Source organism: Sinocyclocheilus grahami, unplaced genomic scaffold (assembly GCF_001515645.1).
Source record: "Sinocyclocheilus grahami isolate Dianchi unplaced genomic scaffold, SAMN03320097.WGS_v1.1 scaffold1263.1, whole genome shotgun sequence".
NCBI classification, from domain to species: domain Eukaryota; kingdom Metazoa; phylum Chordata; class Actinopteri; order Cypriniformes; family Cyprinidae; genus Sinocyclocheilus; species Sinocyclocheilus grahami.
The window spans coordinates 394,553-415,556 of record NW_015506442.1 but is presented as its reverse complement, the minus strand read 5'-3'; the positions used below and the strand labels follow the sequence as shown (position 1 = coordinate 415,556).

The following is a 21,004-nucleotide window of genomic DNA, read 5'->3' as shown; positions in this document are numbered from 1 at the left end:
TTTTATCACTAGAAGCACCACAAAATTAAATTGTGTCATCTGTTATAGGGACTACTGAACATACATTTAGAAGTTGATTTTAAAATGCAAAGTATTGAAAATAAAAATATAATAAAAATTAATGTATAATAAAAAAAGCTCTATAAACACATTTACAACATTTTTACAACACTATAAGTGTGTCCCATCAGGCAATGACAAGTTGCTCACTTGAACACTTGGACCAAATACAGTAAATACGGCTGGAGTCATTGTGAATAGAAAGGACAGTAGATTTATCATTAAAAAAAAAAAATTCCAACTCAGTCTCTGTTTGTATTTGAACATATTTACACGCCCTTCATCAGTCACCCAATGTAAAGATTTCTTCTTTTTTTCCCCTTCTCTTTTCATTTCTCTTTTATGACATTTTGTGATTTCTACATTTTGGTCTCAGTTTGCTCAGGCTGGGAATGCCTCCGGGCTCCATTATGCTTTGCTGTCGTCCTGTTTTGTGTGGATGCTGTTGTCCGTGTGGACTTTGATCTCGATCAAATCTGGCTTGAGCACCTCCTTGCCGTTCTCCTCCTTCAATGGGAGTTTCCTGCAGTCAAAGTCAGTGTTTAGTCATGATTCTCTCATCCAACATGCTTTGCAACACAAACTGGACTGTGATGAGAATGTCTGACAACAGAAGGAAAGGTCATGCATTAGCATGCACATGTTCTACAACAGACACGGCAAACTGAAAATGTAAGTGGCATCTGTACATCAGTTGATCATGCCGATAAAAAAAAAAAAAAAACTTTTTAACTAACCATCTGATAAATTAATTATAACAAATGAGCCAAATCAGAACCACCTATTTCTGACCAAATGATTCAATGGTGGTTTAAGAGTTAAGCCCCATTTACATCAACAATATTTATAAATATTAACTAGTTTTATAAGTTTATAATTGCGAGAGAAGACATACACTAGCAAAGAAAAGTTTATCGAGATTTGAATGTTGGCTTGAACTTATTTCTGACCTTTAGAACTCAACAAACCCAGCTACCACACTAAAGAGAGTTGGTTTTAAGGAGTACTAAAAACATTTGGATATAAACTAGGGATGCACCGGTATCGGGCCCGATACTGAGCTTCTGTACTCGTACTCGTTAAAATGCCCCGATACCAAACGCCGATACCACACAACATGTGATAAGTGCCATATTCAGACAAATAAACACTGACAACAGAACAACAGACAGCAGAATGGAGTTATTAGAGATTAAGGATGTATACAAAGTATATGTATGCAATGAATATAATGTTAAACATTCAGTATTAACGCCTGTATAGCTGATGTGTGCAAGCTGATAAGAAAATCACGCTGAGTGGATTGAGCGCAAATGCGCGAGTTTGTCGAGTGAGTATATCTTTCTCACAGACATCACTGGAAAGTTTGTAGTTCGGTCGGATATGTCATAAACAAGTAATTAAAACAATGCACATGTTACTTAATGGTAGAGAGAGAGAGAGAGAGAGAGAGCGTGCACTTCTGTTGTGTGATCTTTGATGCGCAATTCTGTTGTGTGATCTTTGATGTTCACTCACTTAGCACACGCATCATTTGGATTAAAACTAAATCTTAAAAATAAGACCATTTATAGGGGCATTCACTATAAACATGATTTATTTTCAATCTTAGGCATACACAACTTTCAGGCGAAAGTGAATCTAGCCTGTGTGAAATGCGCTAGGCTGTACTTGTCCCTCTCATTCTGCACCAGTACAAATATGTGCATGCATTGCACGTGTTTTGCTTGCTTGAGTGTTTCTGCATTATATGAGTAGCTTTGGAATATAAATCGCAGCACATTTCAGATGAAAAAAATGCAACTTCTATTTCTGAAAATATCACAGTTAGGAGATTTATAACGAGTGGTTCCCTGCATTATTACAGCACAGCGCGTGATTACAGTACTAAGCCGCTGCAATGGAGCAACTCTAATGCTATTAAATTAAAGATGATGTACCATAGAGCAAAACAATTAACAGTGAAAGTAACAAAAATTTAAATTTTTCACAAAAAATAAATTTTAATGGCCATAATTAAGTGTGAAAATAACCGAAGGATATACAGTCAAACCAAAAATGATGCAGAGACCAGATATAATGTTTGATACTTTTTTTAGTGGGTGCAGGACACTATAGTTCATTTATGTAAGTGAGGACAGCAAAATAAAGTAAACTGTGATAAATTATACCCAAAAATTCTTCATACGGTGGACTACCAGTAAAACTGCTAAAAAATTTGGGACCAAAAATTATTCTGACCGAGTTTGGGAAAAAAATTGAAGTTCAAGTTTGCATGAAGCTGGATGACAGCATGCCCAGGAGACTACAGGCTGTCATTAAGGCTAAGGTTTGCCCGACTATGTATTGATAGTTGTGTAAATACTATCATACTAACAGCTGTCTGAATAATTTTTGGTTGATTGTAATCCATTACATACCTTTCAAAGTTATATAACATTATCAAGCTGAATTTGTTCTGACACAGTTTAACTTGTCATATTTTATTACCATTTTCTAAACTATAGCAAATAAACTGTGATAATGTGAGAAATGTTGAAGGTGTCTGAATACATTTTGGTTTGTCTATCTATTTGATAAATGAAGTTAACCAACTAACATTATACATACTCTTTTGATTTCTGTACCCAATATTTAAAACATTTACAAATGCAATAAAAATATTGGTATCGGTACTCGGTATCGGCAAGTACCAAAAATACAAGTATCGGTATCGGGCGAGTACTGGAAAAAGTGGTATCGGTGCATCCATAATATAAACTGTAAAATAAATATTAGACAAGACAAATCAATTGTTGGCTTGATAAAACCATGCCTGAAAGTTTAAAAGCCTTGAATTTTGAAGGTTATGTAGGCTTATGTTATTTTGAGGAGATCACACATGCCTTGAGAATTAGTAAGTCATTGCTAAGGCATTCTGAGTGGTTGCTAGGGCAGAGCTAACTGAAGGATTGTACCTGGATGAGTTCCCTGGTTGATTTTTAACAGATCTAAGAGGGGTTAGAGTCAAAGACTGAGATCTCAGGTACTACTCAACATAAACTACAGCTGAAGTTTTGGGTTGGTACAATTATTTAATGTTTTTGAAAGAAGTCTCTTCTGCTCACCAAAGGCCAAAAATCAAAAACACAGTAAAAACAACAATATTGTGAAATATTATTACAATTAAAAATAAATGTAATATGGTAATTTGTTGCTCAAGAAGCATTTCTGATTATTATTAATGTTGAAATAACGTTGAAAGTTTTTTTTGTGGAAACCATAATTTATTTTTCAGGATTCTTTGATGAATAGAAAGTTCAAAAGAACAGCATTTATTTGAAATATAATTTTTTTGTAACATTATAAATGTCTTTACTCAAAAAAAAAAACAATCGTACTAACCCCAAACTTTTGAATGATTAGGTTATTAAATTTCACTTGTAACACTCCAAACAGCCTGTATTGTGTTTGACGCACTTCACATTTCAGTTCTAATTCTTACTCTGGCTCTGTCAGAGGGGTCGTCTCATTGGGTTCGTGCACTGGACTGCCATCCTCCTGGTTAGTAATTCTCTCTTCTTCAGTTCTCATCTCCACGATGGGCTCCTTTGAGCCATCAACCCTACTCACACAAACACACATGCTGGTGTCCATCACAGTAAAACACGCACAGCAACACAAGTGCACTCTGGAAATGTTCAGAATGGCACACAAACAAACAACTATGATTACTAATTATTTCAAGCTCACTCACTTATTGTTTATCATTGCACACTGTTCACAAACTATTTTTACATAGTATGGACTGCAATAGTTCCCTAAAATGCTGAAAATGTCCTCACCCTCATGGCATCTAAGGTGTAGATGTGTTTTTCATCAGATTTGGAGAATGTGGGGGGGGTCTAATGCTATTTCATGCATTCTTACATATTTACACTGTTAAACGGCTGAATTCTTATGCTAAACATGGCCAAAGTTTCAAAAAATGGGCTGGACGTATGATGGAGTATTTCCATTTCCGTATGATGCACTCCTTCAGGGTCCGTATAAGTTGCAGAAAGTTTTTTTTTTGTATGACGTCATAACGGGCAGAATTCCTTGTATGGACATTTCTCCAGGAAGAGCGCACACACATCAACTAGAGCAAGCACACGCCCATCAACTTGCTTCATTCGGGTTACGGAAGTCGTCTGCAGCGCTGCACAGGACTTGCTCGATGAAGGATTTGTCATTATGTTTTTTTTTAGGCCACGAAATCAACAATGTCACCATAAGTGTGTTTTTGGTTGTGAGGGAAAGATAACCTTGTTCAGCTTCCCAAAGAACCCAGCGTTAAGGGAACAGTGTATGCCGTTTGTTTCTCTGCAGCAGCAATGGAGTTGTGCAAGTGTGTTTGTTTGTTCCCAGCATTTCAGTGACAACTGTTTTATAAACAAATTAAATACAAATTAAGTCAATCAAGTTTTTGTTCCCGTTTTATTTTTGTCAGTGTCACAACTTGCAGATGATCGCTACACAAAAACGTTGTGTGCTCGTGACTCTTTATCTCCGCCCACGTCACGCCTCCAGGACTTCGACAGTTTTTTGAGAGAAGCATAAAGCTGTATCTGTCTTTTATAAATATGTTACAACTAAAGACTCTTCGGAGATATGAAGGATGCAGTACTAATCTATAGGTACTCAAGATTAACATGAGATTGGCAGAAACTTTGTGTGTTATGTCTCCTTTAACTTCAAACCATTGCTTCTGGCTAAAATACGAGTGCATAATCCATAATAACGCTTCCTCCGTCGACCGATTGATCGGCCGGCCGATTAATCGGACGATTTTTGGCATTTTTTAATTAATCGGCATCGGCCGATTGTGCAGTAAATTAGGACGATTTATAGGCTTTTTTGGCATTTTTTAATGAATATCCCAAAATCCCACCCAACCTCCCTCTCCTACCACCTCTTCATCCATCCTCACCACTGCCACCGCTGTCCACTGACAGCCCCTCAGCTCACCCTCAGCCCACCATCTATGCTGTGGATTTGCAGTGGGTCTGCCAGTTTCCATCGGCGTCAGGGCTGATCCTCCGCCTCCAGCCTCCGAGTCCCAGACTCCGCCTCGGCTCGTTGACCCAGCGGCTCCACCTCGGCTCCTAGCTCCCTCACCTCCACCATCGCCCGTCGATCCACCAGCTCCACCGGGCTCTCTCGTCCCTCCGGCTCCGCCTTGGTCAGGCGTTGACCCGCCATCACTTCAGGACTGCGCTCCTCCGGCAACACCTTGTCGCTCTGTCCCACCGGCTCTGCTGGGCTCCTCCCTCCCTCCAGCTCCACCTTGGTCCTCAGTCCTCAGTCGCCCTGGCTCCACTCCAGATCTCCGCCTCAGTCGCCAGAGCCCTCGGCTCCACCCTGGCCCCCGGATCCTCGGCATCCCCCTGGCTCGTTGGCTCTCTGTCTCCACCTCGGGCTCCTCCACCACCTGCTCCGCCGCCGTCGGTCAGCCTCCAGGAGTCATCAGCCCTTCCTCCACCATGGCTCCTCCCTCCGTCGGCTCCACCGTTGGCCGTCATCATGGCTGTGGCCTGAGTTCTTCCTGGCTCCTGCTCTGGTTCCCTTCTGTTCCCTTCTTCACCCTGGCTCCTCCCTCCGTCTGTTCCTCCATGGATCCTCCTGTATCCTCCATGGCTCCTCCCACCGTCAAAGCCACCCAGGTCATCTGCCTGCCTGCCCTCCTGCCAGCCCTTCTCCTCGTCCCCCTCCAAAACCCCCACCCTCCCTCCACTGTTGGGTCTTCTACGGCGCGAGGTCGAGCCTTCCGGGAGGGAGGCGAACTGTAACAGTTATGAACTCTTTCGTTGTGTTTTCACTTTGTTTCGTCATCTGGTCTGTTTAGTTCTTCTGTGCCCTCGTTTAGTTCATTGATTCATTAGTGCTCATTAGTTCATTCCCATCACCTGTTTGTCATCAGCTGCCTGCCTTATTTAAACTCACTCTTTGGTTCTAGTCTTTGTCTGGTATTAAATTTGTATTGCTGTGTGTTTACCTCTTGTCTATATGGATTACCTTTTTCTTGGTTACTATTAAATTACTTGTGGAACTTATCTCCGTCTTCGTGTGCCTTCCTCGACACAAGCGTGACAGATACATTTTATTTTTCATGATTCTTTAATAAATAGAAATTTTAAAAGAACATAATTTAAATGCTGTTCTTTTAAACTTTCTATTTATTAAGGAATCATGAAAAATGCGATTATAAATATGTAACATTATAAATCTTTACTGTCACTTTTGATCAATTTAATGAGTCCTTGACGGATAAAAGTATTACTTTCAGCAAACTGAACCTTCAGTCACACAAAATCCATCAGGATTCGAGGAGACGTTTCAATGTTGGAGCAACATTTTCAACATAAGACTTGGCTGTCCTACTGACAAAAAACAACCAAAACTAACCTAACTTTGCTGGTTTAGCAGCTGGTCTGACTGGTCTTCTAGTCTGACCAGCTGCCAAAAATCCATCAAACCAGATACATGTGATCATCATAATTCAGGTTTAATGGCTGTTTTTCATTAAGATATGACTGAGATACTCACAGATAATCATGCATAACATAAAGCGAAATATCTAGTGGAATGACGAGCGAATGAGAAAGAAGAACAGACTGAGAGACAGTGGGGCTCATGCAAACGAATGGCGGTGAACTCACAGGTAAGCTGCTTTGCCCTCCTCCAGCTCTTTGCTCTTGCCGCTGGTGGTGGTTTTCTTGCTGCAGAGCTTGCGGGTGATGCACATTAGGAGGCCGCACTGACGCAAGCAGAAGCAGCTGACGTCCACCAGCACCAGTAGCAGAAGAAGACCTGCCACCCCGAGACCCACCACTGTGCCGAGGCCCAGGCCGCTGAACAGGGAATCTGCTGAGACCAGAGAGCAAACACACGCTCAACAACCATTGACATCTATCAGGATGACGGAAAACACACCAATGGAGATGTGAGATTAATTCAGCAGGTCGGAGATTCATAGGGTTTCTTCATGACCAAACCCTCTTGTTCTGCTTTTGTCTGAGAAAGACATCAAGGCCCTTTTAATATGTCAGTATAAAGCAAATTTTAAGAGAACAGGGAATTTTATAACATGCATCAAACATCCTCTATGAAACATGTTACGCTATTTCTGTTTTTCTTTAAAAACAAGAACAAATAAATTGACTCCTATCACACTTACATTCTCTGTTTAGTATAAACACCAGTCAGATTTGTTTTGCTTTTCCTTTTTTTTTTTTTTTTTTTTTTTTTTACTTTAATATTAATATTACTAGCCAACAGTAGTGTTTTAGTATTTATTGACTATTATAGTATTAATATTAATATTTTATTTTATTTTATTTAAATATTGAAATTTAAATTTTAGTAATTTTGTTATGTGCTTTGTTTTTTATATTCATATTTAATTTAGTTTTATTTCAGTTTATAGTTTAAGTAATGTTAGTACTTCATGTCAATCTTTTTTGTTTCAGTTAAGATTGTTTTCATCTAATATTTAAATTGTATTTTATTTTGTTTTGTTTCAGCTTTATTTCAATAAAAACAATATTGTTTTAGTTTACAATGACACTTCTCAAACATCCTCAAAGAAAAATATATTCTGCTATTTCTATTTTCTATCTATGAAAAACCAGAATATATATTATTTATATACTATTAAAATATTAATATTTTGAAATAGATTTTAAATTTTGATTCTAACTTTACATTTAAAAATAAATAAAAATGTAAAAAGCACATACAATGACTATTTACATTCATTTTGTTTCAGTTTTAGTTTTAGTAATTGTAGTACATTAACTTTACCTTCTTCATTTATTTTTTTAAGTTTAAATTTCGATCTGATATAGCATCAAACATAAACAGAGAATTCATGTTCAGTGCTGGATAAACGAAACGGAATTCGAACTTCAAAACACTCACTTTTGCACAAATATTTGAAGCCACTTCAAATGAAAGTAATGGTTCACCCAAAAAAGAACATTTGCTGGAAAAATATCCTCACCCTCAAGCCATTCAAGATGTAGATGAGTTTGTTTCTTCATCAGATTTGGAGAAATTGAGAATTATATAACTTGCTCACCAATGGATACTCTGCAGTAAATGGGTGCCGCCAGAACGAGAGTCCAAACAGCTGATAAAAACATCACAATAATCCAAGTAATCCACACAACTTCAGTCCATCAATTAATGCCCTGTGAAGCCAAAAGCTGCGTGTTTGTAAGAAACAAATCCATCATTATGATGTGTTTAACTTAAAATTGTCGTTTCTGGCTAAAATACAAGTCCATAATCTATAATAAAGCTTCCTCCAGTGAAAAAGTCATCTGGTCTGAATCAGAAGAGAAATATGCACAGCTCAAGCACCGTTCACAAATGAAAACAGTTCTACACAAATATGTGGGTATTTTGATGTGAGAGGACAACAGGGGATGGACTTCTTCTTTTTTTTTTTTTTTCTAGGAAGCGCTGGATTATGGACTACCTTGAAGTTTAAAAAGTCTTAATTATGTTTTTTTTTCTTACAACTATGCAGCTTCATAAGATGTTAATTGATGGACGGGAGGTTTATGTACACATAACTCCCCAACTCAGTCCACAAACAAATCTAATGTGAAGTGATTAGATTGTCAACATCAGTTATAATAACACCAGTGATTTTAGTCAACTTTAGAAGTTAAAACTAATTAAAACAATAACCAACTACCAAAAGGAAGAGTTTTAATAAAGTAAAACTCATTACGGGAAATAAAAACAGATGCAGATGAATCTAAAGCTATAACAATAACATGAATAGCAGCTCACACCTTATTTTTCAGTCTTTTTAATAATGCCATGCTGTAAAATCTACACTCTGAAAAGGCCTGTAATGAACTTTAACCAGCAAAAAACATTCATATTTTTATCTGTATGTGTAATGTAGCCCTGGTCTCAGTTATTTTTGGTTTTCAGTCCGTTAGTGCAATCCTGATTGCTTTTTGTGAGAAATCTGCACTGCTGGTGAGTTTCACTAACATTATCTGCCAATAAAGTGCTAAATGACTCACAAAAATGGCCCTGAATGCCGCTGAAGTGACTGTCCCGTGTGAAGCATCGCTATCATACAATATTATATGGAGCCAAATGTCCATATCATCATATTCATGCCCATGCAGCATTTTACAGGCGCCGTCTGCTGACCTGAAACCAGCAATCTGTTCCCCAACTACTGAACCGCCTGCTGTCTGCTGCTGACTTTTAAGGGTTCTAGCCAAGGAGGAATATATACTTTCCCTCATACATTCAGACAGATTTTAACATAAAATCTGGGATAAAAGTAAGTTAATTTACCATCTTATTTAGTACCCAGTAGTATTATTGTTTAGGATTTAAATATTGATTTTAATATGTTTTGATAGAAATCACAATTTTGACGATCATAGAATGTTTTTGATTTAATTTAAAGCATCATATGACTTCAGAAGAGTGTCATTTTAGTGTCATTGATACTATTTTTTATATTTTGAATTCAATTGTATTTCTATATTTTCTGTTTCCACATTTTCACATCTATACATAGGCAACATTTCAAATTTTCATTTAGCTTAAGTTAAAGTATTACAATTACTAAAACTAATAAAAAATGTAATAAAAAATAATAAAAACTAAATAGACATTAAAAAACTGCTATAATTAACATAAATGAATATATATATATATATATATATATATATATATATATATATGAATACTATATATAACATTTTAATTACAGTAATGGGGAAAATTAAAGGGGTCATATGATGTTGCTAAAAAACATTATTTTGTGTATTTGGTGTAATGAAATGTGTTTATGTGGTTTAAGGTTCCAAAAACACATTATATTCCACATACTGTACATTATTGTTCCTCCTCTATGCCCCGCCTTTCTGAAACGCGTAGATTTTTACAAAGCTCATTGGTCTGAAAAGTGAGGTGTATGCTGATTGGCCAGCTATCTAGTGTGTTGTGATTGGCTGAATTCCTCAAGCATATGACAAAAATTTTGATTACGCCCCTTACCATACTGTGATGCCATGTCCTGGTGCGACGAAACAAAACCAATAAAACACATTACAAACGAGGCATATGTAGCACCCAGTACGGACATAATTACGGATTATAATTACTTATATTGTCTTTTTATGCATTGCGTTGCACCGCGTAAACATAAAACCATGTCTGCATTTGTGATCAGAGAAATTACAAACAACAAGCGCTACTATACACTGCTCAAAACTCACATTTGAATTGTCAGTGGCAAATTCTTTAAATATAAAAAACTTACTTACAGACTGTGAGTCAGAACAGCCGGCATTGTAGTCTACTCTCCCAGGATCAGGAAACAGTCCTCCATAAAATGCACTGCACACATCTGAATATTTGGGTTCAGTTCTGGAACAGTGTTGTAAATACAACTTCACCACTGATTTCTAGTTGTGTCCTCTTTTGGAAGGCCAAACAATGTATTTCGCAACGAAACACACAGCGTTTTCACAACATGGCGGCGGCGGTCGCAGCAACAATAAAGTTCCGCCTTCTTTCTTTGCGTGAACATTCGGGCGGTGTTATGCAAATCTTCCCAGACATTGTACATTGTGATTTGTACAGTAATATTAGTAATATTTTCTGTACTGCCCAGATTATGGTGATTAAAAAAATACAATAATTTCAATAAAAATTATCATTACTATAATAGGGGTATCTCACTATCACCTGACATTTCTGCACTACATTTCCCAACATCTTTACTGCTCTATTACTCACCTTGTGCACAAGGTTTTGCTTTAACAAACCAACCTGTATTTGTTCTCGCTGTTGGCAAGGTTGATGAAGGTGCCAGTTCCACTCAATCGCTATCTCCCCAGTCCACTTCAGACATCATGGCAACAGAGGTTTTTTCTATCGAGCTACCACATACAACGGAACACCTTCCATGTCTTCCTTCTTGCCAGTCCCTAAATACCAGAGTCTGTTCCAGAGAGCAAAATCCCTGAGTCCGCTCTATAAAGTGAAATTCTAGAGCCCACTCCAGAGAGGGAATTTCCAGGACCTGCTCCAGTGTCTGCCCTAACTTCAGATCTCAGCCAGGAGCCCACTGAACTCTCAGAGCTCAGCCTAAAGAGTGCAGCGCTGTCCTTGATGGCTACAGCCATTTTGTGTCTGGGTGGGCGGCACATACATCTGTAGCTCCTTCCGAGAAAATTCCCATCCCCGGCCATAGTGGCCAATCCTATCTCCAGTGCTCCTAGTTCCCTCATCTTAGCCATGAAGGTCGTTCTGATTTCCAGTGCTTCTAGCTCCCTCGTCACAGCCATGGAGGCTGTTTCCTGTTTCCCAGCCGAACCACCCAAAGTCATCAAACCTGCTGGCCTGCCAGAAATCATTTATGCTACAGATGCCCACTTGATGGCTTCCTAAAGACTTAGCCCCTCCATGGTCTCCATTGCTGTCGACGCCTCTGTGGTTTCCATCATTACCAGTGCCACCCTGGACTCCTATCCTGCCGGCACCGCTCTGGCCCCCTGCCTTCTACCTAAAACTCTCCTGACTCCAGGGCGCCTTCCCTGGGTTGGACTGTGTTAAGTGTGAGGTTACGCCTTCCAGGAGGGGGGGGGGGTATGTACTATCACAATCTCACTATCACCTGCCACTTTTGCATTACATTTCCCAACATCCTTCCCGGTCCGCACCTGTACTCATTAAGTTATGAGTTAGTAGTGTTTTCTACTACATAATATCAAGATTTTTCAAAGTAATTGACTCAATATAATAAAGGATTATGTATAAAAAAGGATCAAAGATGCTCACCAAACTAACACAATAACCCCTGATAAGTTAACAAGCAAACTGACAGTGATAAAGACTGTCCATATCAAAGCTCACATCACTTCTTACCAGTAAAGGTAGCTTATGTCCTGATGAACAGCAGAAATTAAACTCCAATCAAACAGCAGCAGCTGAATTAATTCAGCTTATATTTTTAATCAGTGTTACGATACCCGGCATTGTTATTTTTGTGGGTGTTGTTTTGTGTACTGGTGCATGTGTGCAGGTATTGGCTGTTCATCAAGGAAAGTGATTGGTGGATCCTGAAGCAGATGACTCTAAAAAGGGTGGCGCTACCAACCCAGGGGAGCTCACTTTGGTGTTTGCTTCCGTGGCGTGAGGAGCTCCGGATTCCGTCTCCGTCAACAGATCACCAACAACATTGTGGTTGCTGTTCATGGTTCTTCCTACATGTGATTTATTCTGTATATTCTGAGAAAGTCCTGGGAGCATAGGAGGGGTCTGACATTTACTTTGACCTAATTTTGCGATGTGTTTTTGTTTAGGGAGTTAGGGAAGTTCATTTGTACTATTATTTTCTTTATAATTAGGCCATCTAAATCTTTTCTTTATTTTATTAGTGGTTTTGTTTATTATTTTGGCCTTGGGCCTCTCCGAAGCTAAAGCTCCTTTCATTAATTTCACTCTTATTTCATAAATTATTTAAAACTGTTATTTGTCTTTGGTGATCTGTTGGCTGTGGTCGGAATCCCGTTACCATCACTCTTTCATCTCGCACCCTAGTAAAAATGGGCCGTAACAATCAGTCTCATACAGTCAATGCAGGAGAGTGGCACAGAAACCGCAGAAGATGTGCGTGAACCTCGGCCAACACGATCACTGATACTTCTCAATGCCATTTCAAATTAAATTAAACTGTTGGAAGGTAGAGCTGGAATCAGCATGATTCAATACAGGATCATTCAAATGAAAGGAGGTAAAAATAAGACAGTGACAGGTACTGTCTTGAACATCAGATGCACTGTTAAATATATACTAATGAAATTATACACACTGTGTTGATGTACTGTAATAGGGGAAAAAAATACTAAATTAAATATTTAACGTCAAACTCTCATTTCAGTAATGGGGAAAAATGCAATATTAATTAAATATTTATACAATATTTAAATTGTAAAATATTACACATATTACTATTTGCTGTACTGCTGAATGTATAGTGATTAAAAAAATACAATACTTTTAGTACAAATGTACTTTAATACAATAATGTGAATCACCAATCATCCCCACATTCTCATTACTGTAATATGGAAAATAACAACAACAATAATAATACAATTAAATATAAATATTTTAACCGCTCTGGAAAATATTAAGAGACCACTCCAATTTTTTTCTTAAATCCACATCTCTACATGTATGGCAGCCATTCTATTCCAGTGTTTGTTGAATTCCAACACAGGCAAACCTCATTCTGCTTAATGAAGTACTGATTAGGTTATCACCTCAACCAAATCTTATTTAACGAGAAAACGACTGAGGGTGAAAATGACTCTCCACTGACCGGGATGACCTCCAACTCATTTGAATATCACTCAACAACCATAGGATGACTTCAAGTGACCTACGAAAAGAATGGCAAATGGCAGCTCATTCGACAGTTTGAAACAGGCTCCTGGGGCAGAGCTGGAGTCGTGCAAAGCTAGAAAAAAGCCTTTCATCAATGAGAAGCAAAGAAGAGCCAGGCTGAGGTTTGCAAAAGACCATAAGGATTGGACCGTAGAAGACTGGAGTAAGGTCATCTTCTCTGATGAGTCCAATTTTCAGTTTTGCCCAACACCTGGTCATCTAATGGTTAGACAGAGACCTGGAGAGGCCTACAAGCCACAGTGTCTCACACCCACTGTGAAATTTGGTAGAGGATCAGTGCTTTTTAGCAAAGCTGGAATCGGGCACATTTGTCTTTGTGAAGGGTACATAAATCAAGTCAACTTACTAGATTGTCCTGGAAGAAAACTTGCTTCCTTCTGCTCTGAAAATATTTCTCAACCCTGCGGATTGTTTTTTTTCCAGCAGGACAACTCCATGCCACACAGCCAGGTCAATCATGGTGTGGATGGAGGACCACCAGATCAAGACCCTGTCATGGCCAGCCCAATCTCCAGACCTGAACCCCATTGAAAACCTCTGGAATGTGATCAAGAGGAAGCTGGATGGTCACAAGCCATCAAACAAAGCTGAGCTGCTTGAATTTTTGTGCCAGGAGTGGCATAACATCATCCAACAGCAATATGAAAGACTGGTGGAGAGCATGCCAAGACACATGAAAGCTGTGATTGAAAATTGTGGTTATTGGGGGCAGTCGTGGCCTAATGGTTAGAGAGTCGGACTTGTAACTCAAAGGTTTGAGTCTCGGTACTGGCAGGGACTGAAGGTGGAGTGAATGACCAGTGCTTTCTTTCACACTCAGTACCACAAGCCCACGAACCCCCAACTGCTCCCCAGGTACCGCAGCAAAAAAATGGCTGCCCACTGCTCTCTGTATGTGTGTTCACTACTCACTGCTGTGTGTGTGCACTTGGATGGGTTAAATGCAGAGCACAAATTCCGAGTATGGGACACCATACTTGGCTACATGACACACCACGTCACTTTATTCCACCAAATATTGATCACTGAACTTTTCCTAAGTTAAAACTTTAGCATATGAACTTGTTTTCTTTGCATTAATTGAGACTGAAAACACTGCATTTTTTTTTTATCTTGACCAGTTGTCAATTTCTGCAAATAAATGCTCTAAATGACAATATGCTTATTTAAAATGTATTTGAAATAAACAGTAAAACCAGAGAAACTGATAATTTTGTATTGGTATCTTAATTAATTTAGCTTTAACATAGCTGCACATAGTAGAATTTGCTTCAAAATTTACGGTGAGTAAACAATTGAATAGTTTTAGTTAAAAAACTAAATAAATAAAAATAAATAAATAGAAAATCACCATTTACTACAAAATTCTCATTACTGTAATATGAAAAATAGAAAATTAAATGAAGTAGTTGCCTAAGTAACTTTGACACATGAAAAAGAAGAAATGTTCCTAAATAAAAGAAAAAATGTTCCTAAATAAATATTCTATGAAGTTTATATAAGTTTTTTGTGATTATTAATATTTTATATATGTGTCTTATATTTTAAATATATACACTTTTGGTGGGGGGGGGGGGGGAATTACCATAGACTGGAGAGAAACCATATATGGTAACTTCACTGACATTGATTTGCAACATAAAAATTATATATATTTTTTTAAGTCACAAAAGTTCAAAAGCCTTGTAATAGCCTCCATAAACACTGCAGGTTTGAAATTTTGAATTTCCAAGTATTTCAATGAGTGCCCTATAAAGGGTTAATACAATTGTAAAGTATTTACACATAGTAGAATTTTTTGTACTGCCCAATTTATGGTGACAAATATAAGTTTAGCAAAAAAGTAGACTTGATAAGAATGACAAAAAAAAACAGTACAGTAAAACAAGTTGATGGTTCTAAAACGGGCTTCGTTTTAGTTTTGCAAAATACAATGTCTTCATTCTTTCAATTGATTTTGTGCTGAAACATATTTCATGAGATTCACCTGTTTCATTAAGTTTGTCCGGATAAGTGGGTAAAGTACAGGTCAGCGTGATCTGCTCTTCAAACGGCATCAGCGAATCACACTGCCATGCTGCAGTGCATTTGATCTGATCTGATTGGCTGCAGGCGCCTCATCTCACGCTACCCGAGACCTGAAACCAGCCCTGATCAACCGTGACTTCACGTTAACATAGCCATTTTTATTCCACGCCTTCAAACGTCGCCCAGATTATCGTATCGGGCTGATGAGGAAAGCAGGAATATAGATGAGGAAAGTTCTTGTCGTCTGAGATCTGAGATGACCCTGTTTAATAAACTGCTGAAGTTCACATACTTATACTATGAACTACAGTATGAAACCTCCTGCTGATGGGAAAACACACACTTCTGCCTCCTTTATGTCACTAGATGTGAACTTTTCAATGGCCACAGTTGTGTTGTGTATTTTAGGGATGCACGATATGGAAACATCTATATAGTACAGTATTGTTTCTGTTTGCAATAGCCCTTCTGTGCTGTAACAAGGTGTGGTAAATGGGCAACTCTGGTAACGCTGTCCTCTCATTCATTGATCTGCTAACAGTTATGCTCACGTGTCCTCTGATAATAATAGCTTTCTAGGATTAAACATTATTTGGATAATTCGTAAAAGAAAAAAAAAAAACTCTTAATAGCCCTGCTGTGTGTTAGACCTACCTGAAAAACTAAAAAGCAATTTATTTCATTTGTAGGCCTATCGTTATTTTTTTATTTGTGCTATCATTAGTAATTTCTTTATTTGTTCTTATTTTATTTTTAACTGTCTCCTTGTCGTTTTTTTATTCAATTCAGAGTTTTAAATCAAGCTATCTCGTGCCACTGCAACAAAATTACATAAAGAAAGGTTGGGAAACACTGTATTAGAGCATCATGTCATTAGCTGACTGCCTTGCTGGACTCAATATTGCTGCTATTTGTATGGTGCATTATGACAGGTATCTACAATCATTCATTTGTGTTATTGTTAATTAAAACTTAACCTATTAACTCTTTCCCTGCCAGCATTTTTGATCATTTTCACTAACATTTTATGGCCTCTAGAATATTTTGTTGTATGAATATCTGAGCATGCATTACATCAAAATAAAGAACGGAGCCTCAAATTAATTTTGTAGGGTGCCACAAATTTGTTAAAATTTCCAAAGGGTGCCGCGACTAAAGAAAGGTTGGGAAACACTGTATTAGAGCATCATGTCATTAGCTGACTGCCTTGCTAGACTCAATATTGCTGCTATTTGTATGGTGCATTATGACAGGTATCTACAATCATTCATTTGTGTTATTGTTAATTAAAACTTAACCTATTAACTCTTTCCCTGCCAGCATTTATGATCATTTTCACTAACATTTTATGGCCTCTAGAATATTTTGTTGTATGAATATCTGAGCATGCATTACATCAAAATAAAGAACGGAGCCTCTACTTTACCACTTCCAGGATCAACATTTCACTCTGTAACATTTATATGCTATTTATTGTTGATGATCACATTATTTGTCTCCCTAGCCTGTGTTTTTGATCGGGTGATAGTGGAATCATTCAGAAGATGTGTAATAGCATTGAACCCATACTTGTGTTTGGCTGGGAAGCGTTATCTAATAAATAACGGAAAATACCGTGTTTGGCAGGGAAAGATTTAAAAGTATTTACATTAATTGAAATAAAATAAAACACACACATACACAATTTCAGTTAGTTGCCAAGGCAACATTTCATATTTTCATTAGTTTATTTAGAAGGACTAAAATTACTATAAGTAAAAAAATATAAAAACATTTAAAAAAGCATACAAAAACTAATAAAAATGACAAAACACACAACAAAATAGCCAAAACCTCAACTAAAATTAAAACAGAAACACACACACACACACACACACACACACATATAAATGCTATAATAAATCTGTATTACCATAATAGGGAAAATTACAATGTTAATACAAAAATGTACTTGCAATATATATATATATATATATATATATATATATAGCAGTGTTTGCTGTACTGTCCAATCTATGTTGATCGATAGATAAATAAATACAGAAATCAATCAATCAATGAATTCGTTAAAAGCACAAAATATATCCCCAAAATTTTCATTATTTTAAAGGGGGAAAATGCTTTACAAATTAATCAAATTAAATTACATATTAATATAATATTACAATTTTAAAAAGTATTTATATAGTATTTGCTGTACTTTCCAAATTATGGTGATAACTAAAAATAAAAAAATTAAAAAAATCAAAATTAAAAAACAAAAAAATACAGTAATAAAATAATGAAGATCACCACTTCTAATAATAATAATAATAATAATTACAAAATATAAGTAAAATATCTTGATAGTTCTAAAACAGGTTTAATTTAAGTTTTGCCAAATATTATAAGACTATATAATACTTCATTTTATTTTTCATATAAAAAACAAAAACTAAAAAATATATATAAAATAAAAACTAATTAAAAATAACAATAAATACTAAAATAGCTTGTGAAGTACCAGTTCACTTAGGATTATATCAAAAGGTCGCCCCCTATGTAGGGTTTGAAACAGAGCCTGTATAGTACACTATATGCGAAGTGGGATGCAGCCAAACTCTGGATAATAAAAGCAAATGAATTCAGTAGTAATTTGACACAATTCTGCAGAACATCACCAGTCTGCGAGCTGTGGGGCAGATGTGGAGTGGTGAAGGATGCGCGTGTACCTGTGATGTCAGGTTTCTGCGGCATAAGGAACTGGAAGAAGGTGGGCTCTGACAGGCCCTTGACATTGCGCGCCGTGATCTCCACATTGTAGCCCGTGTTCCACTGCAGCGGCTGTAGCAGCGCAAAGTCATTCATGCCAGGAACCAGCTTGGTCATCCACTGCTCCTCTTTATCCTGCATACAGACATCTCACTGATAACAAAATTACTTCATTCATTCCCTAATTTATTTGGGTCTGTTTCTCACACAAAGCATCACAGGACTTCAGAACGGTGTTGTTTTAGTATCATTGAGATACTGTTCTAGTTTCTCTAAATATTTTGAATTCGATTTTATTTTTATATTTTCTGTTTTCACTTTAGTTTTAGTTAAAGTAATTTTGGAGTAGTGAATTTTGTTGTTTGATAGTTCATTTTATTCATTAATTTTAGTTGATTTAATTTTAGTTATTTCAGATTTAGTTATTTTAGTTATGTAGCTTTGGCAGCAGTTATTTATATGCATTATATGCATATGTTGTTTTATTTCAGTTAATATTTATTTTATTTGCAATACTTTTTAAAATGGTTTTAGTTTTGGTTTAAGTTTAATTTTCATTGCTGTGACTGCAACAATTTATTACAAATAAATGATATTCAGTACAATAAATATTTCAATAACATATAAATGTGTAAATGTGTATTTGAATTAATTATATGTGCACTACCATTCAAAAGTTTTGGGCTCATTACGTTTTTCAAATTTTATTTCAGTATTTTTTTATTTTTAGCTTTCATTACTGTAATACAAATACTTTATTTAAAAATATTACATTTAGTATAATAAAAAATTCACATGACGTAAAAAATATGTATATATGTATTGTATATTTATGGTAATATGTATTGGTATAGCTACATATTAGTAATACATATTATATCAATATTTTATTTCAGTTCACGTTACATTTTTTATGTTTTAGCTTTCATTACTGTAATACAAAGAATTAATAAAAAAAAAGTACAATACATATTTACATTATATTTAAATGCACATATATGTAGGCCTTCTGTATTTTTATTAATTATATGTAGACCACCACTCAAAACTTTAAGGTCAGTAAGTTATTTCACAATAATAACCCTACTTAAGAAGACTTGGAAATAGTGTCATTGTTGTGCCTTAATGGTGTTTTAGGCAATTTTTGTATTGTCATTCTTGAAAAGTTTTCCACCCGTCATTTATTGATCATTAATTGATAATTTACCCTAAAAAGGGTGAATCTGACCAAAACACATCAGGGTCATGTTTCGCTACAAAATTTTAAAGAAAAAACAAGAAAACATTTACTGTAAACGATTATTTTGCATGAAAATAAAGTCAATTTTTATGATTTTTTTAAAAAAAGTATTTGCATTCAGCTGTTAATCACATTTCCACCAAAATTGTGTGTGTGTGTGTGTGTGTGTGTGTGTGTGTTAAACACATTCAGCTTTCCATCACAGAAATAAATTACATTTTACAATATTTTCATTTTAATTTATTCTCATAGCAAACTGTAATTTAAAATTTTAATATTTATACTACAATATGTGAAAATATATGTGAAATATATTTACTGTTTTTACTGTATTTTTAATCAAATAATGCAGCCTTGGTGAGCAGAAGAGACTTCTTATTTAGTCATTGCATTAAGGTAATGATACTTTGTTTACTTAATTGTTTAAAGGGCTCATATGATGCTATTTAAATAAAGATCGTTATTTTGTGTATTGGGTGCAATTTAATGTCAGCATGCTTTAATGCTCAAAAACAATTTTTTTTCACGTACTGTTCATTATTGTTGATCCCTCCTTCGAAAAGCGCAGTGTGGTCTGATTGGCCAGCTGACCCAGTGCATTATGATTGGCTGAAAATCTCAAGCGTGTGTCGGAAATGTAACGCCCCATACAAATATCTCAAGATTCAGCTTCTAAAGCAATTATAACTAGGGATGCACTGATACTGGTATCGGTATCGGGCCCGATACTGAGCTCCTGTACTCCTACTCCTACTCGTTAAAATGCACCGATACCAACGCCGATACCACACAGACACAGTGATAGCCTAAGTGCCATATTCAGACAAAGAAACATCGACGACAGACAGCAGAATGGATTTATTAGAGTTTAAAGATGTCTACGAAGTATATGCATGCAATGAATATAAAACATTCAGTATTAATGCCTGCATAGCTGATTTGCGCGAGCTGATGAGCAAATCACGCTGAGTGGATTGAGCGCTCGGCAGCGCAGATGCGCGAGCTTGTCGAGTGAATATACCTTTCTCACAGACATCACTGGAAAGTTTGTAGTTCGGTCGGATACGTCAAAAAGAAGTAAGTAAAACAATGCACAAGTTACTTAATGGTAGAGAGGGAGGGAGAGAGAGAGAGAGCGCACACTTCTGTTGTGTGATCTTTATTGATGTTCGCTCACTTAGCACATATTATTTGGATTAAAACTAAATCGAAAATATAAGACAATTTATAGGGGCATTCACTATAAACGTAATTGATTTTCACTGTTAAGCATACACGACTTTCTGGCGAAAGTGAAACTAATAGCCTGAGTGAAATGTGCTAGGCTGTACTGTACTCATTCTGCACCAGTACAAATATGTGAATGCGTTGCACGTGTTTTGCTTGCTTGAGTGTTTCTGCATTATATGAGTAGCTTTGGAAAATAAATCGCTGCACGTTTCAGAT

The 21,004-nt window shown here is 36.6% G+C and overlaps 1 protein-coding gene across 1 annotated transcript in view; it reads right to left on the bottom strand.

The window, feature by feature from the left end:
* Positions 1 to 302: 302 nt before the first annotated feature.
* The window catches only part of LOC107568614 (neural cell adhesion molecule 2-like), a 129,526-nt gene continuing 108,824 nt past the window's right edge, over positions 303 to 21,004 (bottom strand). Inside the window, exons 16-19 of the mRNA XM_016254580.1 lie at positions 18,279 to 18,453; positions 6,741 to 6,945; positions 3,545 to 3,664; positions 303 to 583 (exon numbers count right to left, since the gene is read on the bottom strand). Coding sequence (XP_016110066.1) covers positions 469 to 583; positions 3,545 to 3,664; positions 6,741 to 6,945; positions 18,279 to 18,453 — 615 coding nt within the window. The 3' untranslated portion in view covers positions 303 to 468. The remainder of the gene's footprint in view (positions 584 to 3,544; positions 3,665 to 6,740; positions 6,946 to 18,278; positions 18,454 to 21,004) is intronic.